We start from the raw sequence: 22,242 nt of genomic DNA on the forward strand, positions 1-22,242 counted from the left end.
AAGGGGCTAGCACTTACCAGATCTACTGTTTTCAATAAAGACTTCTTTAGGCTGGTTTCAGGATCTCAAGTTTTCTAGGCACAGAACTACCATCCAAACTGATGCTTTTAGGACATTAAAACCATCTCTGCATGGAAGAAAATACACTGGTAGTTCTTGCTGAATAATGTAAGGTAGGAAATAATGTGCCTTAGGTAGGGAGAAGACAGTTTCTATCTGTGTGCAGAATACCTCCGCTTTTCCTTCACTTTTTATATGGACAGCCAGAAGTCTGGTTGCTCCCTGTGAATTCACTTCTTACTCTTACAGGTCCCCAGGAGCAAGCCAGAAGTGAGGACGCCTGTGGGGCATCAGCCAAATAGCACTCACAAGACAGTGGATGAGTCTGTGATTATGATAGTTAATCTACTCTAATACTTTTATCAACACAGTAATGTCATAAAAGATACTTTAAAGCCACTATGCTGGGCTCAAGTAGGGCTGTCAGTCCCTCAGGTATCATTCCTTACAATGAAATGGTGCATTGGCCCAGCAACAAACCCCACCATTTCATTGAATTATGCCACACCTCACTACATTTTCACAATGACATCCAAAGGGCAATGGCACACTATCATAAATACATAAATATGCATTTTAAACACGTATCCTTAAACAGATTTTTGTGGAATGGGCACCAAATTTTTCTAAACTGCATTCTCACAAGCCAGCAAAATTCTGTAAAAGGTATCAACCATGATCAACAATGTATAGTCTTTTGTAGCTAGAACTGAAGATTTTTCTTACTCCTACATTACCCTACATCTAAGGGTAATGTAACATATAAAGAATCCCTGCAAAACTCTTCAGATGGCTTAAGACCAATATGAACCCTTAGCAGTATATGGACCTTAGGTCTTTATTGAAATGTATGGCACTGAGACTTTTGTTGCCATCACAAACTTCTTAGAACTGAGAGAAGGGGAAGCCTTCTGCTGAATTAATTCATTTTGTTATGTGCTTGTGGCTGTTCAATGCATCTTCTTCCCCTAGGTCAGGGCTGCATCCATCCCTGCTGATCATAAGCTTTAACCTTCTTCTGCCCCTGTGACAACAGCTAGTTGTTGAACTCACTTCCAGAAGAGCACTTAGCTGCTCCAAAAATTACCATGGCTTCTCTTTTGGGTCACAGCCAATGTGACCTCTGTCCAACTGTTTATTTACAATATGTCTTAGAAGTCCTCTGACATCCCAATCAGTAGTACAATGAAATCTTCATTGATTTCTTGCAAGATGTATCAACCTTTAGACCATCATGCAGGGGAGGGAAAATAGAGGCTTGAGAGATAGAGTAATAACTTGTGAATCTCAGTTTGGAAATAGAAACACATTCACTCACATACACACAAATATTCAACAACTAAGAATTTTAAACATTCTCCATGTTTTTATAATTTGAAAGCTTTCAAAGTAGACTGAACACAAATATCTTTCAATATTGCAAAGTGTATCAATTGTATCCTTCTGAATCAACACATACATGTTAGGTCTTGGAAATAACCAGGGAAATGAAGGCTGTCTGGTAGGGTGTAGCTGGTTATTAATGTTAAACCTTAGCACCTAGGCTGTCCATGAGAGTCTCTACTCAGTGAGAACTGAGAACTCTGTTGCATTTGTGTTAGAAAAATCTTTCTGTAACATCCCTATTTAAAAAAGAAAAATGAAAAGACTGAAACAACTTTTTCTTTCCCTCTCCTTCACATATAAATCTAGGCACAGGAAAAAAAAAAAAAAAGCAAGGAAAAAAGAAGCTTTTATGGTAATCAGTTTCTGAAGCATTTAAAATTCTTTTATGTGACTTAGAAAGTAGTATTACTGCTACCACAAATTTGATAGAAAGATAATGACAGATCTGTCCTGAGCTTCAAATAGCAGGCACTTATTCATTGTTCTTTCATAATGAAATACCAAATTTTCACTCCTGTTTGGAAATCAAATGACAAAAATCCTTTGACTCCATTTGTGCACAACAAAGGCAATAATTAGAAAATTCTCTGGCAAATGACAGTCCCAAGACTTATTTCTATTCACAATCATGATATTTATACTTATTTGGGTAAATAAGAAGTGCAGAAGGATAATTAGGTACATTTGCATAACCTAAACAGTTTTATTCCCAAGTAACTTATACCACATTTTAAAAAAAATTTTCATACAAAAAATATTCCTTCAAATTTTCTAAAAAAAGCCAAACAAAACTCAAGAGCATATTTTACTTCCCACCTACCCCTAAACTAAAAACCTTTTCCTGCTGTATATGTTATTCATGTCAGAGAACAAATCCCGTTTTTTTTTAAATTTATCCAATTGAATCATCTTTGTCTTTGTAGCCATCAGATGTCTCACTCAAGCTGAGAATTTTCATTAAAGTCTGCAAAAGGACAGATGTTGGGACACAGCGAGCCACGATTCCTTTATTGTACCCAAGTATTAGGAAACATTCTGAGAAGTGTGAAGTTTCCAGAGCTTTTTGCCATTTGAACATTTTGATTTAGCATGAATACTCAGTCTTCAGTTGCATTTAAATGTAAACTTTATCTCTTCCTACTCATGCTAGTAATCCTATTTCACACATAGGGTAATTAACTACAATTTAGAATGGAGCAGGAATGACTGCTCTGTGGTAATGGTGCTGTTTCTTAGCAACTATGAAAGATGTGTTGAAGGATGTGAAAGTGACCCAAATGAGATCATTTCCAGGCTGAGAACTTCCACCTCTAACCTGCTCATGGGATAGAAGGTTAGTTTTTAATTTCCATTTGCCTACTCCAGTGCTCTGTCCCTTGCAGGCTCTAACACTCTGATATTCACAGTTCGAGATGACACTTGAGCATTTAATTTCCACAAAGCTGATAACAGCTGCCAGCTACTTCAAAAAACTTGAATTTCATTAGAAAATATTTTCATGCTTCCTCCACACGTAGTTACTTATGTCTAGTACTAACTCCTTCCTCACTTGAGGGGAAGTTTACAAAAATAAAACTTCAAGATTAGGTTTTGCTTCAGTGTTATTTAATAATCAAAATTTAGTCTATTAATAGAAAAAATAGTATTTATGCTTAACCCCATAGTGCTAATAAAATATATTGAGCATTTAAGTTGCTTTACTGTACTCTGGAGATACTTATTTCATATATTAACTAATTTTACAGTGCAAGGCAAACTATGCTGTCACTGATTTTTGCAAGTATTAATGGAATTTTAAAAATGGTCTGACAGCTGTAAGTCCAATTAAAAAACAAATTCCTTTAATACTTGCAGAAACTTTTTTATGCCCTTCTATGTAGTCCTCCCCTGCAATTGCTACTTGCACATGACATTGTTAAAGCTGCAGATTTCATTTTAATTCTGGAAAGGAAGGAAGGTTGGTCTTTGTTACGCTGTTTGTATTTTGCTTTTTTGAGCATGGGAATGTCTGAAAAAACACAGCAGACTTCAGAGTGCCAAAGCAAGGATGGAAATTAATTACTCAAAATAACATGAGCCCAAGAGTCAGATTTTGCTCTATGCATCTGAAACCCACAAAAGGTTCAGCTGTGGGAGATGCAGACAGCAACATTGCTTATCCTCACAGCTGCTGGAGGTGGGAAAGCCCCAGGTGGAAGGGATTGAGGGCTGTGGAAGTGTTGATAGCCTCCTGGCTAAAGTGAGGCTCACAACTTCTACCAGGGTGCAAAACTCCCCTGTCTTCACCTCCAGTTGGTAAGGCAGTGCTGCAGCCTGTCATGGGAAGTGTATCTGGCACAGCACGAGGCACCAGTGGTGCCAGCACATGATGTGCTCACCTCCCGGCTTTCTGCAGTGGGAACTTCCTGAGAGAGGGTCCAGGCCCCAGTGCATTGCTGCTGCCTCCCCCCTAGCTCAAGGTGCTCTCCAGCAGCAAATCAAAGGTTTCACTGCCCAGCTGCACCTGGTGCTTTAAATGGAAGAGAGGGAAGTAGGGGCAGAGCCTGTGACTCCCTGCAAAGGAGCCCAGAGGAGAAGGCAGTAATCGGAAGACTGACCCACAAGATGTACAACTTGCAAGGTGTGTGAGGCTCCTTGGTACTACTGAGGAGTTTTCTAATTAGGGAGAGCTTGGAGGCTGTAATATATTTTATTTTTTTAAATGCATTCTATTCTTCTCTGGGCATTTGTTGCTGTGAGGCATTGTGTCCTGGGCTGTAAGGAGCCTTGGTCTAACTTGGTGACCATTCTGTACAGCCTACAGCAGTACACTGGGCTTGCATGGAAAACCTTTGTAAGAGGCAGTTGCTTTTTCACAGTGCTACAGGGTGTGTAAAGGGTAGGGGTTTTGTGGTCCTTTTATGCTGCTCTGGTAGCAGGTAAAGGTAGAACCAGGGTTTCTCTGGGTGGTTACTAGAGTTTTGTTTCATTATCTCATCGAACTGCAAGTAGATCTAGCTGGTTATATACGTTTTTTTGTTGGGTTTTTTGTTTGTTTTTGTTCCCCCCCTTCCCTTTTTTTTCTGACAGAAGCAAATATAAGAATATAAAATCTGAATCTGTACTTCTTTAGTCAGAAAAGTATAGTGGTGTCTGCCAGGGTAGTCCGTAAAATTCTTTCCAAACCAAGAATGTGTTGTAGCCCATCCACTAGTCTGTCTGATTATCTATTTAAAGGATTCTGTCTTACTCTGTGACCTCAAGATTAAGATTAGTTTGGCAGCATTGGAATTCTTGTTTGTATGTGTAGTGTGGTTTTCTGGTTTTGTTTTTTTTTTTCCTTGTTTGTTTTCTAAAGAAGAGATATTTCTTAGTAGTCTGAAAGAAAGAAACTGTTGGGCCAACCATTATAAACAGGCACATGTTCAAGTCATGGTACCTCTTTTCTTGAAGTGTGAGCTACTATGGTCCCTTGAAAAACTGTTCTATTATATTTTAGCTACCTTTTGTTGTGTCTTTTTATTTTTGTCAAAGAGGTAGATAAATGCTTAAACTAATCAAGCTTTGATGATATTCATTTGAATTTTAAATAAGGGTTTATTTCTGGCAGCAGCATAGCTGAACATTATGCCAATTGTTTTCTATAGTATTGTATTTCAGTAATTTTGCTCTAATGTGCTTTCTTTGCATAGCCCAGAGTGACTTTGTAGCACTCAGAGGAAAATTATTTTTCCCATTTCTTCCCCATACTATAAAACTTAACACAAACCTTTCTGTTCACAAGTTTCTAACTTGCTGCTCCTGTAGGCTAGCTTGCTGACCCATGGAATCCAAGACCATGCTTGATTTGGAGTCCTATCTCTGTGAGAAAACCTGCATCTTTCTCCTTCTGTAGTCTGGAACTGAAGAGAACATATTAGTCTGGCTATATTCCGAAATTTATAGAAATTGAATGAAAGATTTGGTGTTCCTGGCTATAGACTCAGCAGAGCAACACAAAACCTGGTCCTTGGTGTTCAGTTGAGTGACTACTGAGATGTATCTCGCCTCCCTTACTTTCCATGAAAACCAGAGTCTGTGGGAGGAAGGCTTTGCTTTAGGAGTCAGTATGAGGCTGGAATTTACAACAGGACTCTTGAATAGTCCATCTGTTAAGATGTAAACTAAAAGCTACCAAGTTTTGTTTCTTTCACACATTTTTGTAAGTGGAAAAGTTGGTGTCCTTTTTAATTGCTTTTCTCCCTCAGTCTTCTTCAGCTGTTGCAGGACAAAGACACATCATTATACAGAAAAAGAGTAAGGCTAACTATAATTCATAGGTTCTAACATTTACATTTTTTTCCTAGTTAAAAATCAGATTCCTAAGACTGTTTAGTCTTTCCTAGGTTGTTATAGTCATAGCTCTACTTCTGTAATACTTTTCTCCCCTGCTGTATAGGGATTTGCTATAAAAAGATTAAAATAAATAAAGCAGATGCTAAATGTATAAAATTACATTGTGAGGTTTGCCAGAAAGGGTATCTGCTCCTCAGCAGCTGCTCTTAGCAGTAATTTGCCTCTTGGCCTCGGTGCACAGTTAAGCTGTAGAACAACACACCATCAGTCTGGAGGCTGGGATTAGATGGTGTACTTTTAATTGACCAGAAATCCATATTCCTTTTTTCCAGGTGTAATTTACACCCATAAAATGTTTCCAGCGGTCATGAGGCAAGCTGCATTTACAGCTATACAGGAGATATATTTTAGTATTCTTTGAGAGGGATGCTTGCCATTAGGTGTCAAAAATGGCTAGGAGCCATACAATATGTTAATACAACAGATCTCCAGGTACACTTTGCTGATGACTTAGACTGGTTTTTTTTTTTTTCTTGCTTTCAAAGCCAGCTGGCACAGAAGGAGGCTGCACCTGGCTCCTGGAGGAGCATTAATCTGGAGAGGGGCGAGGGCAGTGCCTGCTGCAGTGATTCAGGATCAGTAATGCCTCAGGTGGTGCTGGGAGGGATTAGTCTGAGTTGAGATGAGGATGGATTTTAAATGTGATCTGACAGCATAAGATACAAGGGGTGCATCCTGATCTCATGGTTTAACACAATCAGTTTCTGCAGAGAAAGAGGAATGGCAAAAATCAGATGGTTTTTTTTTTTAACTTTTTCGGCTGTGTTTTCATGAGCCTCTGTAACTGAGCTGTCTACATTTACATTTTGGAAATGAATGTTTTGCTGAAAATCACTTGAAACTTTTCACTAGGTGACTAACACCTGAGGCTTGGAAGCTCTGAAGTTGCTGCCAGCAAGTGTGGTTTGGCTGATGTTAGAACTGCTGGGCTACCTGGGATATCTGAATGGATGTGAACTGAAGTAATGATACTCTCTAGAAAGATTAGAGCTTGTATCTAAAAGACTATCAGTGTTGAAAATGGAGTTAAGGATGGATTTTTGGTAAAGATCATTCTGCCTGCTCACATGGAAAGCAAAGTCAGGATAACAATTTTGTTTGGTGCAGGAAATTGTTTCCATTGCTGGACTGAGCTTTGAATTGCTGAGTGCTGTTTCAGTGTCATAGAAACAAGAGTTTGAAAGAACAAACTTTTTATCAATCATCTAATCCATTCCTCTCTCTGAAATAAGACTACCAGGCTGGAAAAGATACTTGTCTAATCCATTCCTAAATCCCAACATCCCTTCCTAGCTTGATGCAATGCTTGCCACTCCTATAGTTAGAAAGATTTTCCTGATGAAATCCTGAATCTCCCTGGCTGCAAATGTGCCAAGTGCTGCTGGTTCTGTCTCCAAGCAGGCATTGATCCCTGTGTGCATTAGAAAATTTCCACTCTGTGTGTGTGAGTAAAACATTGTCCTGGAGTGACTGCTAGATTAAATAAACTTATGTTGAGATGCTAGAGAAGGAATACAATGTTATCAGCTGTGTACCAGTAAATTTTTAATCTGTTTCTCCAGGCAAGATTACTGTCAGAGCTCCTTTAATGACAGGCTATGCATCAGATGGACCTGATTTGGGAGTTTGTTGGTTTTCAGGCCAAGTTTCATTTGGCTTTCTAGCACTGGAGGTTTAGTGTCAGGTTACCAGATCTTGTCACTTTAGAATGGGATTTATTATTATTATTATTTTTAATCCTTCCAATAAGGCATTGCATGAGATGAAGCAACAAAGGGCAGATGCTTTTTAAGCACTAATTCACACTTTAGAAAACCAGCTTCCTGCAGAAAAATCTTGACAGGATCAGAAAATGTGCATATTCCTTGACAGCAAGAAAGCTCTTGAAGATTATGGGGTAGGTGGGTTATAGATGTGAAATCCACAAACTTTTGTATGTGGAAGAACTGAAACTCGCGTTATGAGGAGAGTAGAATCACTTTATGTGCTGTGGGGAATACTTTTCACTTGGTGGGTTTCTTAGGGATATTGTGGACTTAGGCCATGGTGTGTTTATCACAGTCATGAAGAGAGCCAGTGTCCTGTAACTTGGATCAGGATCTCTTTCCGTTTCACCCCACCCAATATTTTGAAAGACTTGTATCAGAATATATGCCAGCAATCATGAGAACATTAATTCTGCCAAACTTCTTTTGTTCTGATAAATTCTCTTTGGGTGAAAGGCTTTCCTCATTTTGGGATGAGGGCTTATGTATTAAAGAGAAAAGCAAAAATAAAGAAATAACCGATATTTTCAAATTGTGGGTTCTATTTTTATCCCAGGCATGCTTTCTCTGCCAGAGAGCCAGACAGAAGCAAATGGAAGAACTGGGTTGGGGGATGAGTTCTCTTTAGTTGAATTGCTAAAAATAATGAATTTTCTCCTTCTGATTGCAATGTTCCTTTATTTTCCTCTGATATGCAGTAGCAAGGATTATTTAAAAATAATTGCAGTCATCTGTTTAATAGAACAAAAAGTCAAGTGTTGTTAAGATAAATTAGTTCTGAAATTGCAGTCCTTTATGGAAAACTTCTGAAAGACCATATTGAATGCCTGTGTACCTTTTTATCTTTCATATTTAAGATATGTTAACTGCAGAAGCACAGTCTCTTTCTCAGGGATGGAAATTCTCTCATACCTATAACAATACCTGCAGTGACCATGTACTACATTGCTATTGGTATTTATTAACTTTTGATAAAAAAAGCCAAAAACATTTTAGCATCCTTAGTGCACAAACTAATAATACATTCCTGAGCCAAAAATAGTAAATCTAAGCAGACAAAGCAGACCAGAAATGGGAGGAGAAATAGACACAACTGAAATACTTGCTTAAGGCTGTGATTAAGCCCCTGCTGTCAGTCCAGGCCAGTACTTCACCCATCAGATTTTGAAAGGGTACCACATGAGAAGAACAAAAAAATCAGATTGGTATCTTTACAATGCCCTTAAATTTAAATTCTTTTGCTTTGCAATTCAGTCTTACTTAACAGAAGTCTAAAGTGGCAGAGTTTCTTCTAAAAGATATATAAAGAACAGATAACTTTTGTCCATCAATGAATATGGAAGTCCAGGCTTAATGTGAGTACATTATTACTAGTACATCTACTGAAATGTCAAATGAAGAAAGGAATCCTACCACTGCTTTTTAATGAAGAAAAACCAGAAAAGAATACAAAACGCTTGGAAAACCATACTTGTGTATTTTTCATCTTATTCTAAATGATTCTGTGGAAACATGGTGAAGCTTGGGAAACACTGCCATTTTCTGTACTCTACACAAGTCTGTCCCTAGGTATTCCTTTAGAACAACTCTGAATTACCCAAATCCCAAACCAGCATTCCTTCTGTTGCAGTACAGCATAGCTGGGGATATTCCTTACCTGCAGCCTGTGTGGGTAACTGTGCTACTGCAGAATTGGTCACTTTGCTTTCACTGACTTAGGTAATATCATCCTGAGATTAATTTTTATTTACTATTTCACTGGTAAATTATATTTTTAGGCAAGCTAGCCTCTGTTTGCTTCTTACCATCAGGAAATGTGTGTTGTGTACATATAATCCCAAATGAAAATAATTTTAAATACTGTTTTTATGTGTCTGCATATGTGATTAATTTTTTGTGTGGCTCTGCTAAAAACAGAATAGAAAATCCCCAAAAAGAGAACCTCTCCCAGCTGCTGGCACAAGCCAGGTGTGCTGCTCTCGGGGTTTGGGAAGGAGCTGCAAAAGGTCAAGATGCTGATTTTTTTTCCAGCATAGCAGTGCATTGTGTGCAGCTTTCCTTATGGAGGCAGCTTCCCAGGCATTGTGTGCTCCAGGGACAGCTTTGGGCAGAAGATTGATTTATCCCAAACAATAGTCTGCAATTTTCATGGCACAAAAAATGCCATGTAACATTATTTTCTTCCTCTGATCTTATTCCACTCAAGACTTGCAGAGCCTACACCTATGGGTCACTGATATTTGTTGAAAATACTTAAAACTTCACAGTCATATCTCCTGAGGTCTGTGCTCTCCCCAAGGTGTTCTCATGGTACCAGGGCATGACCATTACTAGAGTGAAAAATGTGAACCCACAAGGTAATGACTTGTGTTCTGCAGAGCACTCATCTCTTTACTTACTAAGCTGCTTCTGATGCTCTGAGTATTCTTGCAAAGGAAGCTGCTTTTATGTTTGTATTTCTGCCTCTCTGGGGATGATGTCAACCTGCTGGAGCTCATGACTTGAAAGTATTTAGCTTTCTTCTATATATAGCATTTCCTTACTTAAGGAAATTTATTTTTGTCTTCATAAGTATAAAAAAAAGCTTAGTTATAGTCTATCATATGCTGTTTGTATAAAAAATTTGTTCTGAGCCCAAAAAAAAATGCTAGACCAAGGCCAGTTTCAAACCAAATGAAGCCAAGTAGATAGCTGTAAAACTTTCAGCAACAAAATTGCTATGAGTTTTATGATGTCATGTGTATTTTTATCCCTTTGTCATGGTGAAGAAGACACATTGCTGTAAAAGCAAGCTAAGTACTTATTTTTCTGCTTCCTTAATAACATGACTTGTAGATCAGGCATAATTTGTATTTTAGTCAGAGATGAAGTGACTAAGGATAGGCATCAACTGTCCCAAAATTGTAATTCCTGTTAAGAAGCATAACTACTGATTTAATGTCTGTAGAAGGAAGGAAAGAAACATAGTATTCCAGAATTAGTTGTTTAACATAATGACACACGTGCCATCTGAATTTCCATTAAATGTGGTTATGAGGGAAAAGGAACTCTACAAAGAAAAGCTGTTTCAGTAATGAGTATATAATAATAATAATAAAGAAATAAAAGTCTTGCAGTCTGTGGTTGCCTACATTAGTTGTTTAGTATGTCTGGTCATACTTTCAGTGCACAGCCAGAGGTTTCACATTCACCTTTCTACCTCCTTGTCACTGACTGCAGTAACTTCAAAGAGATTAAATTCTCTTCTATGAGAATATGGAAAACAGTGAAAAATGCTTCCCCTCACTATCACTCTGGATTAAATTCTCTTTCTACACCTCACTTTTGCTTGCCTTGCTGAGGCAGTGGTTTCCTGGAGAAGTTCTAAATACCCAGAGCTCTAAGCAGTGCAAGAGCAATTGGTACTCATCTTCTGTGTGTGGCAAGAGCAGACACAGCTCCTGGGAATTTGAAAATTGTACAGATGTCTTGGCTGCAAAATCATGGAATGTGTAATGTGAGGATGTCTCTACTGCTCCATTGCACCATGCACATGGGGAAAGGCTGCACCAGGGCAGAGCTGGGCTCTCCCTGTTTGTTGGGCAGGACCATGTGTTATCTTGTGTGACAGATTGCACACAATGTTGCTGCTAGAGAGAAAATGAGGTGGGTCTGGTATTTAGGGTTACTGAGATGGACAGAAGCTGTGGTGGAAAATGGGGACCCTGTTTCTAGCCATTGTAGTGATGGAAGATGAAATCTAGGCATCAGGAGGGCTGCTGGCCCTGCAATGGGCAGGCTTGGCTCTGATTTGAGTTTGAGCTCAGCCAGGTCAGTGGTGGAGCAGAAAGGTGGATGCAGGCATTGTACTGGTGTTAAGATGAGTCTGCTCCATCTTAGCATTTCCCTGGCTTCAAGGTTTTTCCCTAAAGCCTCCTTGATTTGTTTGAGCGCTGTTATCCCTGTCTCACTGACAGAGGCATTATTCTTCTTAGCGAAGATAAGTTTAGTTTATACAAGCATTTCTAGCTGCTTTGTCCCTGGAGGTTTTTAAGAAGAGAGTGATGTGGCACTCAGTGCCATGGTCTGGTAACCACTGTGGGAGTGGATCAAGGGTTGAACTTGATGTTATCAGAGGTCCTTTCCAACCCATCTGATTCTATGATTCTCTTCACAGCTGACTGAAACATGCATTTGTTTTATAGAGGCAACCTCTGTGAATTGCCTTATCTTTTCATTAAAAGTTGTTATAACTTATAAGAAAATCAGTAAACTTGGGTGGGGGAGATCTGCAAGCTGTGGTTCATCACAATACTCTGCAAAAGGGCAAGACTGTGTTTCTTTGTTCCTTGTAATTAAGCTATGTCATTAGCCAGCAGTGTCCTCCTCTGACCTCATCTGATCAGTGACAGTCACAGGCTGCTGTGTCTGTAGAGAAATGCAATTCTCCTCTGGATTTGCTATTCAAACCCAGTGGCTTGACCTTATGGAGGTGATGATACACTGCTTCCCCGAGTAAGTGTTCAAGAATGTTTTCTAGAACACAACAATGGACAATATTGTTGTCTGTGTAAAGATGCTATTGTGTTCTCACTTTCTGGCAAATATTACCTCTACCCGTTTCAGTATTTCAAGATCAAATTAACTTTCCTGTTCTCCATGTGCTGTACTAATCAAGATGACACAGAGCTCATTTGCAAGCCCACTTGTATTGTTTGCTTGCCTGGGGAGGCAAGTAGTTGGGTAAAGCAAATCTGTTTGATAACTCTAATTTCAAAGAAGAGACAAGTATCTTACTCCCATCAGTTCTCCCTTGATTAAATAAAACCTGACAGCTCTCACTTCCTTTCATAGTGGCAGAAATAATAAACCCAAGAGTATTTGAGAAGAAATGAATTAAGGATGAAAAATCAGATCAATACTGTAAGAACTGAGACTTGCAAAAGACCAGAATATTGGTCAAGGCACAGGGGAAATGAGATCAGTTATATACTAGAAAGATGTAGGTATCTGGAGACAGGACACAAAGTATTAGTGTAAAAGGTGAGGATGAGTGGAAAAAGAAAAAAACAAATATGTAGAGGTTAGAACATGAAGAACAGCCACAATCTTGGCATCTGCATTCCTGCAGAGGACTTTGACTCTTAGGTAGCACGTGGCAGTCAAAGGGAGGGTGCAGGGATGCTTTTGACCTTCCTTGCCTTCTGCCTGTCACAGCACACTGAGTGTTCTGGGCCTGTTTTCCTAGTATGAGGTGTCTGTGCATGTCCTCCCAGGGTGCGGGCCCACTCACTGTTCTTGATGTAGTCAAAAACATCCATTTTTACCAGTACAAGCTGTTACATGTAGCAACATAACATTGAAAGTGGCTATTTTCTGTCTATTCTTAACTCTGCTTTTGAACACCTAACACTGAGGAAAACTGGCACAACTTTCTCTTTAAGTTGACTTGAAGTGAATGATACCAACTAGGTAAAAAGAACCCTAGCTCACAGTTTGGAAATCAGCCTCAAAACTACAGAAGATATTGTGGTCTGGAGGCTAGAGAGAAACCAACTCCTTAACAACTCGGTGAATAGACTGTTTTGGTTGGTTGTATGGTGTGGTTTTGCTCTTTCTTGTGAGGGGAGGGCATTTCTGATAGAAATGAGGTTTCTGAACAAAAACCTCCTCTTTTATTTATGTACAGCCTGGTAAATTTAAATTTAGTTAGGTAAGAATGGGGCATACTGGCATGCTCCAAAGCTTGTGGAAGTCTTCACATACCTAGCCTTAGACTTTTTATCCCATTCCTAAATCTGTAATCCAACCCAACATTTTTCCTCACTGGTTTTTTTTCTTTTATAAGTTTCTAAAAAAATTTTCTAATGATTATGCTGATTGTCGTTAATGATCTCCCCTGTTAGGAGAAATGTTTAGCAATAGGTGCAAAAATTATGTATCAAAATTGTGAGGCACCAACTATAATTTCCTTTGAAGTGACCGTGAAGGTCACCCTTGACAACTTTAATCTCCTTCCCCCTGACTTCTGGGAGTGAAGGGAAATGATTCACGAATACACAAAGTTAAAATTACATTCAAGTAAACAAAACCACAGACATTTGCCTGGCATGACACTGTATGGCACAGATGTTTTGTTTTTTTGAAAAATAATCTGAATAATCATTATCTTAACTGAAAAACCAACAAAAAAAAAACACAAACCAAAAACAAACCAAAAAACAAAAAGCCCACAGCTCAGAAACCTTACTTTCAAAAGTTCAAGAAACTTTCATTTGTTTGATCTGCATCTGTCGGTGATTTGACCATGTAAACAATTTGTTCTAAAAGTAAACAGAAAGCTATTTGGAAAGGAAATGGTGACACAATAATAGTGTTAATACACTTCTTCAAAGAGAAAATTTAGCTTCTCTCTAATACAAACTGTTTGGATGAACAGTTAATGCCACCACTCATTGGTGGTAGTGAGGTATTCTGCTAATTTTTAGTATTTGTATTGCAGAAAAATTTCATATTAAACTAGCACCAGTAAGAAGACAAAAGGGAAGATCTTCATGGTGAAGTGTGTTTCATATAGATAGGAATAATCCTGCTCTTTTTTTTCTGTTGTTACATCAATAAATGTCAGACAAAACCTGTATGTGCCCAGAAAGACTGGGCACTCTGGTCTTCTGTAGACATTACCAACTGCTAAAATTTAATTTAAAACAGAATCCTTCCCAAGGAGGGGTCAGTGACCACTAGAGAGGACAGCAAAGTAACTTTTGCTCTTTCTCAGCCTTTTTCATTAATGATGGCTTCCTTAAAGGGCAGAAAAGTCACTTGCTACCAGCCAGTATGAGGTTAGTTTGGCTTCTCCAGAAGTCTGAGTTTTGGGTATCAAGGTGTAATTCTTGCAACAAGTTAGTCTCACCTTTGCAAGAGTCCCCTTCCACTAGGCTTGTCAGCCTGGGTGCCCTCCCATAATCTAAGTGGCAGAGAGATTTCTGCAGATAAACAACAAACAACACTCTAAATTGGGCAAGGCTCCAAACCCACATCTTGGCCCAAGGCAGCTGCCCTGACAGAAGTCCCTAAGGAGTCCAACAGCCTGGACAGCTGGGAGCTCTGCACCACAAGTCATAGTGACTGGAAATCTCTGCACGCTGCTCTGACCACAGGGTCTGTGTCTGCAGCTAAACTGGGACAGAACCTGTTGTACATGCATTGTGCTGCCATATGGATGGAAACTGAATCCTTTCCCACACTCCAAATGTTGTTTAGTTCATACTGGCCACTGTTATCCTCTGTCTCATGCCAGGACATTTTGTGGGAGGCTGTCTGGCATGAGCTGAAAGAGTGTAAGGAAGTATATTAATAGATAAACAGTTTAGAGGTTTGTGTACCACTGCTTGGGCTTGCAGCCAGGTCCTGCTTAGTTTACTAGAGAAGATAGTGAGCACTCGTAGAAAGCAACAGGGTTCTCCTACTTTACTTTTACCTGGGGGGGGGGTCTGTCAGCCCCAGGCTGATGCTGTGAGCAAGGTGCAAATTAAATGTTCCCAGGCAGGCCAGGTCCAGCCATCTCATCTCATCCACCTCATCCATCTGGGCTACTGTTTTCCTTTTTAGCTGGGGTTTATAGCTTTGTTCTTCCATTACCAACAAAAACAGGTGACCTGCTGTTCCTACCATGACTATTTAAGTCTTTTGTGTAGATAAGAAGAAAGAATAAAATATTTTGCTTCAAAGAGAAGAAAATCATCCATCATGACAAGTCCTCCTGATGCCATGTGTGTTCATATGCTATTCTCTCAAAGTAGAAATTGTCAAAGCTGCTGAAATGTTGCCTCATATGCTATTAGTTATTGCTGCTTAGCAGTCTCATCCACAAATGTTGCTGTTGCACAGGCAGGTAAGCTTGGGCTTTAATCCAGTGCTTCAGAAAGAGCAGAAAACTGAACAAGCTACCTGTACAACTAAACTGTCAGTGCTGCTTGTCCAGGCTGTCTATTCAACTTGACAAAATGTGGGATTACTTAGTCGTTACTATCATGACTGCACAACTAGAGGTTTTGCCTCTTTAAGTCCTGGCTTTTTCCTTTTTTTTTTTTTTTTTTTCCCCAGTTGGACAAGGTTCCCAATCTGACAGTCACTGTGCTAAAGAGGGGTCTGCATGTGAATAGCAGACCAGGTGTTTCCTGGAGGCCACAGCAGAGATCAGCTCCTGCTCTTACAGGCAGATGCTGTCTCCTAATCCTGAAGTTTCCCTTGCCCACTCTGTCTTGGCAGGGAAACTTGGATACATGCTTGCCTCAGCTTGCAGCCCAAAAAACCCTGTAAGGGATTCAGACTATGGGATCCCATGATGTGCTAGTGCATGTCCATCATCTGTCCATCTAATTTTCACCTAGCTTTGTTTTTCCTCTGCTTTCTGGCAGAAAGGAAGGACCAGCCCTTTATTAGATGGGTGTGAGAAAACATTTCATTACAGAAACATCCAGTACAGTTTGCACCTTCTGCTCAATAGGGGTTTTTTTGTTGTTTGTTTGTTGGTTTTTTCCTAGCTTCTATACTTAAAATGTTGTTTTTTCTCACTTCTGCTGGCTTGCCTGAAGTTCAATAAATATCTGCATATCTGATTTGGACCTTTTTACATAAAATCGCACTAACTTTGTTAAACAACAACCTTCTCTGTTTAAAATCACAAATATTCCCTGGGGCAAAGTATACCTTTTGTTTTAATAAACAGTGTTCAAATTACCAGTGTGATACTGTAAAGAGAATTATAAAATGCCTACTTGCACTTTATATCACATAAGCATGTTACTGATGCCTTGTAATTAAGTGCTAAATATCTAGAGTACACTTCCAAATTAATTTTATATTTACAAGAATATATTAGCACTTGAATGGCATTTAACTGTGTAAAACAGTGATCAGAATATGTAACAGGCTTAAAAGATGGATTTCACTGCAGTACAGGCAGTTCCTATAGCATGATAAATAGTCTGCAGAAAAAATTATTTGCTAAGTGTTGCAAACCAAATAATATTTCTGCCCCAGAAAAAATATTCACATCTGTTGGAGCTATTTTACAACAGTACATAATGTGTAAATCTGTTGGTTTTACTAAGCATATAGTCCAGTGTGGCATTCAGTTACTTTATCAAATAATTTAAAATGCATCAATATTTTTGTGCCAGGAGTTGCAGGGTAAGATCTTGGCCCTACTGAAGATTCCCACTGCCTTTATGGATGTAAGCCTGGAAGTGTGTCCAGTTTGTTCTCCCTGGCTTCATACAAAGTGGTAGGCTCTGTAGCATGGATGTTTCAAAACAAAACAAAGCCCCACCTGTCAACAGTTTAGAGCTCTAATTGAAGTGCAAGCTGCTCTCTTTCCTAGGCCAAATGTCTTTTGACTTTAGTGGGAGGAAAGCCAGAAAAGGGACCAGAAACTCTAGAGGGTATGTTAAGCTTCATAAAAATAATCTGAATTATTTCTAAGACTGTACAGGCAGCTTAGATTCTAGTGGTCATATATTAATAGTGTAAGGTTCAGTTGGAAAGAAACATGGAAAACTATGTTCTGACTTGGTACTTTGTATCAAGGCTTAAATCAATATCACATGAAAAGCTAGATGGCAAATTCCTGCCTATTTCAGTCAAGGACAAGGCACACCAAATGAAAGCCTACCACCTTCTTACATGTAGAACCTCCAAATCCACTGCAAAATCATTGCTGTAGGAGATGACCTGGATTTTTGTGAAATGTTATTCTGAAAGATGGCACAGAGGAGCATACTTTGAAGTGGTAGGCTGCCAGTGAAAGATCTGGGAAAAAGTAGTGCATTGCTCTATTCAAGATTTTTTTTTTTTTTTTTTTACAAACCAACCTCTCAATAGGTGGACATTAAAGATAAGAACAATGTTCTATTCTAGGATTTCCTGTTGAGTTCTCAAAAGCTTATCTGAAGGACAAGAAAATAAATGAGACTAGTTGCATGTACAGTGAAACTCACATTTCACTTGAGTAAACATGTAACTGGATGTTCTTGTGTGCAGAGGTTTGGTGCTTTGTATTGGTGTTGTATGGTTGGTTTTGGTTTTTGGTTTTTTTTTCCAAGTTCAGCTAGTGTCTTACACTACTCACAGAGACTCAGCTTTAAGTGGACTATTGAAGGAAATGACACTGCTGGGATCCCAAGAGCAATGCTCCAGCTGCCTCTTGGAAGCCAAGGGTGTGTGGCAGATGGTGGGGCTGCAGGAGGTAGCCTCTAGTCCCACGGAGGTGGCAGGGCTGCTGTTTCACTGGGACAGAGCAAAAGGCTGAATAAGTATTGCAGAACTCCAAACCTTTGAATGGAATGTGTTTTTAAACACCTGTATTGCATTGGCATCATGAAGCCCTAGTGATAAAGCTGGACTTGAACAAACAGACAAGCTCAGCAGTGGGAAATGGTTACTAGGAGTTTTAACTGTGTAAGCAAAAGTAATTTCTTCACAAACTTGGACTGGTAATGAAGGGAGTAAGCTAAAGATCCAATCTGGTGTCACTTCCAATACTAAATCCTAGCTGTTGTAAAAACAATGGCCAAAATCAGACCATTACCAGGACTTTATGCCAAATACTTCTCTGAAGCACTCTGATTGCCTTACAAAATTCTGGCAGAATTCCCCTGGTCACTGGGATCTGTGGAGTGTGGCACCTCCCTGTACAAGGTGGTGACTGAATCCCACACCATAACCCCTCAACTTCTGTGCCTGCAACAGTGAGCGACAGCATGACTACTGAACACCCACATACAGAGAGATACTGCACTCTGCATATGGCAGAGTACAGAAAAAAGGCCAGATGACATCTAGCAGAAATGTATTTTTCAGAAGAGGATGGGGGATACAAACAACAAGTAATTCTTTAATGCAGACAAGATGATTGCAACTGGTTAAGAAAAAACAAGTTTTCACTTTATTCCAATTTTATTCTACTGCATAGGCATCTGCCATGTATGGTTATAATACCAGATTTTTCCTCTCTCAGATAGTACAAAGAAGGAACAGAAGAGATGAGAATGATGAACATCAACTCTTGGCAACTAACAACTGGTGACATAAAAAGCACTTATGGCAATCTCTAAGCATAGTTATTTCTAATTTGTTAACAGAAAAGCCTATTCAGAACAGCAGTGAGTTGCTGGCAGGAGCTATATTACAGTAACTTGTCTATAAGTGTAGTATTTGTATCTTTCTCTTCATGCGCTGCTTTGAATATTTGGATGAAAAAGTGTAACAGCTGTAGGTGGTCTTTGCTAGTAAGTTTAGCCTAATGGATCCAGGGAATGTAAGGAGCTGAATGACCTGTTGTTGCTCTTAATAATTCTCTAGATCTCAAGTAAGAAAATACAAAGCAAGGTATCAAGAGTAAATACCCCTGATACTTAAAAGTGAATTGGATTTAAGGCTATGCTGTAAAATCCTGCTCTGCTGGGGGACTTGACAAGATAACATCTTTCGTGACCTCCTACCAGTGTTTATCACTGCTGTATTATTAGGACAGTTAAAATACTTCACAAAATGCCTGGATTTTTTTTCCCTGTTGTACTTAATCTTTTTTTAGTATTGAAAACTTTCTTTTTGTGGTATACAGGGGGAGGTGCCAGCTGGGAAAAAGGCTGTGTCTAAACTGGACAGATCATAGTGAAAATATTTTTCTCAAATATAATCTCGTGATGTAACACTGTAGCTTTCTATTTGCATTTATTCTGATCCCTACAACAATATCAGACATTACTGTTACATTGTATCAGTTGTGCTTACTTGTCTGATCTCCGCCAAATGGCTCCAGAGAAGGTGCCTGGAACTTCCACATGGAAGGAGGTCAAAGTGGTCCCTTCTGTGGTCCCTTCTGCACTTAAATGTCTGTAACAGCTCAGGTTCTGTCATGTGCCACCGTGTGTGTGACAGCACTGCAGGCTGCTCTCCTGGTGGCAGGGTAACACCATCGACTGAAGAAGAGCTGGAAACGTGGGGATGGGGAAGGGGGGGCGATGGCCTTGAGCCGACACCAGTTCTCTGTGGAGCAGCACTGAGACACATGCTGTGCTGGCAGACCAACCCTACCTTGGTGCATGGTGGATTTAGCACGGGTTTATTGAACCCGTTTACTGCCTGTGCAGGGACAGCTTTGGACTGCGGCACAACACTGATGGTTTGGTTCGTGCGGGACACAGGAGTGTGGAGATTTGGCAAGAGATTTTTAATCGTTTTGTTTCGTCTGTCTCATCTGGGAACTATGCGGGCTGCAGGAGTTAGCAACATTTTTCTGGTTTTTTGGTGACAAGTTAGGACTTGAAAACAAAAGCCCAGCGGCCCCGGGGCTCCGCAGCCGCCCGCGGAGCGGGAGCCTCCCCTTCTGCACACGGGCTTGGCCGCTCCGCTCCTGGAGCGACAGCGAAGCCACCCCTGACCAAACCCCAGAAACTTCGCAGCCTCTGGACATAAAGCACAATGCAGCAGATTCACGCCAAAACTGCTCATGGACCGCCTGGCACGTCAGGGTTGGACCCAACTCTCCAGAGCGGTTCTTTTCCCAGACCTGACCCCGGGGAAAAGCGAACCGCGGGGCTGGCCCGCACCCCTCCTCTGCTCCCGCGGGGCGCCGGTCCCGGCAGCAGCCAGAGGCACCGCTGGCCGCTCGGAACCGCCTGCGGGTCGGCGGGGCTCGCGCCCGGGCCGCCTCATCGCGGGGCTCGCGGGGCGGCAGTCTCCTCTCCTCAGCGCCGAACCCGGAGCTGCCCCGGTGGCGTCGGGAGGAGACCCCTTCCTTCCTTCTTTCCTTCTCGCCATCGCCCCCAGCCCCATGGCCGAAACCGGGCGGTACCGGTCTGTCAGGCAGCACCCCCTTACCTGCGGGTAAGACCAGCTCGCCTTCGCTGAGTTCCCCGGAGTCCGAGTCCATGCTGCAGGTACCGGCGGGTGAGAGGGACCGAGGGGCAGCTCTGAGAGGGCAGCGAGTGTCAGGCTGCCGCTGGCAGGAGGAGTGCCCGGAACCGGGCAGCGGGAGACCGGAGCGAGCAGAGCCTGCTGCCTCCTCCTCTCCTTCCAGCCCGGGCGCTGGGTCCGCGCCACCACATGCAGCCACCTCGCTGAGTGCCATTGGCTGCACAGGAGGAGCGGGGACGGGCGGGATCCGGAGAGGGGAGGAGGGAGCGGGGGCGCGGCGGGGAAGCAGCTCCTGCCCCCAGCCCGTGGGCACAAGTTCGTCTCGCAGCCGCCGGCACCGCCCCGGTTCGGCCGCGGCCTCCGTTGGGAGCCGCTGTGGGGAAGTTGTTCGTCGGGGTGTGTCTGGGGGCAGCTGTAGCACCTTGGGCACCTTCGGTCCGCGGAGGGCTCGAGGTCCCTCCTGAGGCAGAGCTTAAGAGCAAAAAGGACCAAATCGTCAGTCCTTTACATCGTCTGCTATTGTGTCTCTGGTTTACTTAACTTTTTCCTTCTTGTGCGCATCTCTCCTGACCTCGAGTCGTCACTTTGTCTCTTGTCACAATCTCCCTCTCCTTAATGATCAGTTTCCTCAACCCTGAGTCCTTAGAACATGGGAGGCGCACACGGCTCAGTTGTAGGATATGAGTGCCATGATGATTACTGAAGGACTGAATTTCTGCTGCCTGTTTGCAGACTTGTGGAGGCAATGCAATATTTTGTAAATGTTAGAAGAATCTTTTGTACTCTGAATATGAACACTTACAGCTTGAACTCTGCAGGCTTGGTGTTCTACAGTACTGAGCCATTCAGAAGGCTGGGGCCATTTGTTCAGCTGTGGTGAGGTTAGGTAGATCTCTTCTCTGCTTTTACTCCTACACTTTCTGCTGCAAGTCAAGAGATCACTTTAATTGTTGCACAAACCCCCCAGAAAAGTAGGAGCGAGAATACTTTTCTTATTGGGAACCATGTCAAATGTCACCATAAAATAGACCTCATAGATCTATCTGATCCATTGATGTGTCACATTCTAAAAGCCAGTCAAGTGCCTTGAAAGGACTTACCTGCAGATTACTGCAGTCACTAACCAGACCTTTATGCCTGTTAGCCCACAGATACCTCTTTACTGTGTAACTCTTTCCCCTAAAGCCAGGCAGATCCTCACATTGCTGCAGAAAGCAGTGAAGTTGCATATGTTAAGTTACCATCATCAGACATAGCAAATGGTCTTCATGAACATGAAGACTTTCTCTGCTAGTGTACACTGAATTTTTTTATTTTTATTTTTTTAAATGAGGGATCTTATTAAGCTCAAAGGACCCTGTCAAGTTCTTTCCAGTGGTGGCTTATCCTGCGTGGTGCTGAGAACAAGAACTGCAATAGTAAAAAGGAAGCCAGAGTTTGCCTTATGTTTTAGGCTAAATCCTAACACACCTCTGCCTTCAAATCACATTGAGCCTAAAGAAATAGAAAACCTCAAACTTTCTGGCCCTGGGAATTTGTATGTTGAATTCAGAGACAAAATTCTTAAACCTCTGGAGTGAAAAGTTTGGTGTCAAGCATTTGACATGTTACTGCCATACCCTGGGCCTGTAGTGTTAACACAGTTGTTTTTTTATTTTTTCATGGGAAGAAATTTGGACAATTGTTTGTAATTGCTTTCACTAAATTGAAGTGACACTCAAATACTGACTATTTTAACCTTGTGCATTAGTATCAT

At 41.0% G+C, this 22,242-nt stretch overlaps 1 protein-coding gene across 1 annotated transcript in view; it reads right to left on the minus strand.

The window, feature by feature from the left end:
• TNFAIP8L3 (TNF alpha induced protein 8 like 3) overlaps positions 1-20,712 on the minus strand; it is a 46,771-nt gene extending 26,059 nt beyond the window's left edge. The window contains exon 1 of the mRNA XM_030456919.1: positions 20,451-20,712. Within this exon, the coding sequence (XP_030312779.1) occupies positions 20,451-20,700 (250 nt within the window). The 5' untranslated portion in view covers positions 20,701-20,712. The remainder of the gene's footprint in view (positions 1-20,450) is intronic.
• Positions 20,713-22,242: the final 1,530 nt, after the last annotated feature.

This window comes from Calypte anna, chromosome 10 (assembly GCF_003957555.1).
Source record: "Calypte anna isolate BGI_N300 chromosome 10, bCalAnn1_v1.p, whole genome shotgun sequence".
Taxonomy (NCBI): Eukaryota; Metazoa; Chordata; class Aves; order Apodiformes; family Trochilidae; genus Calypte; species Calypte anna.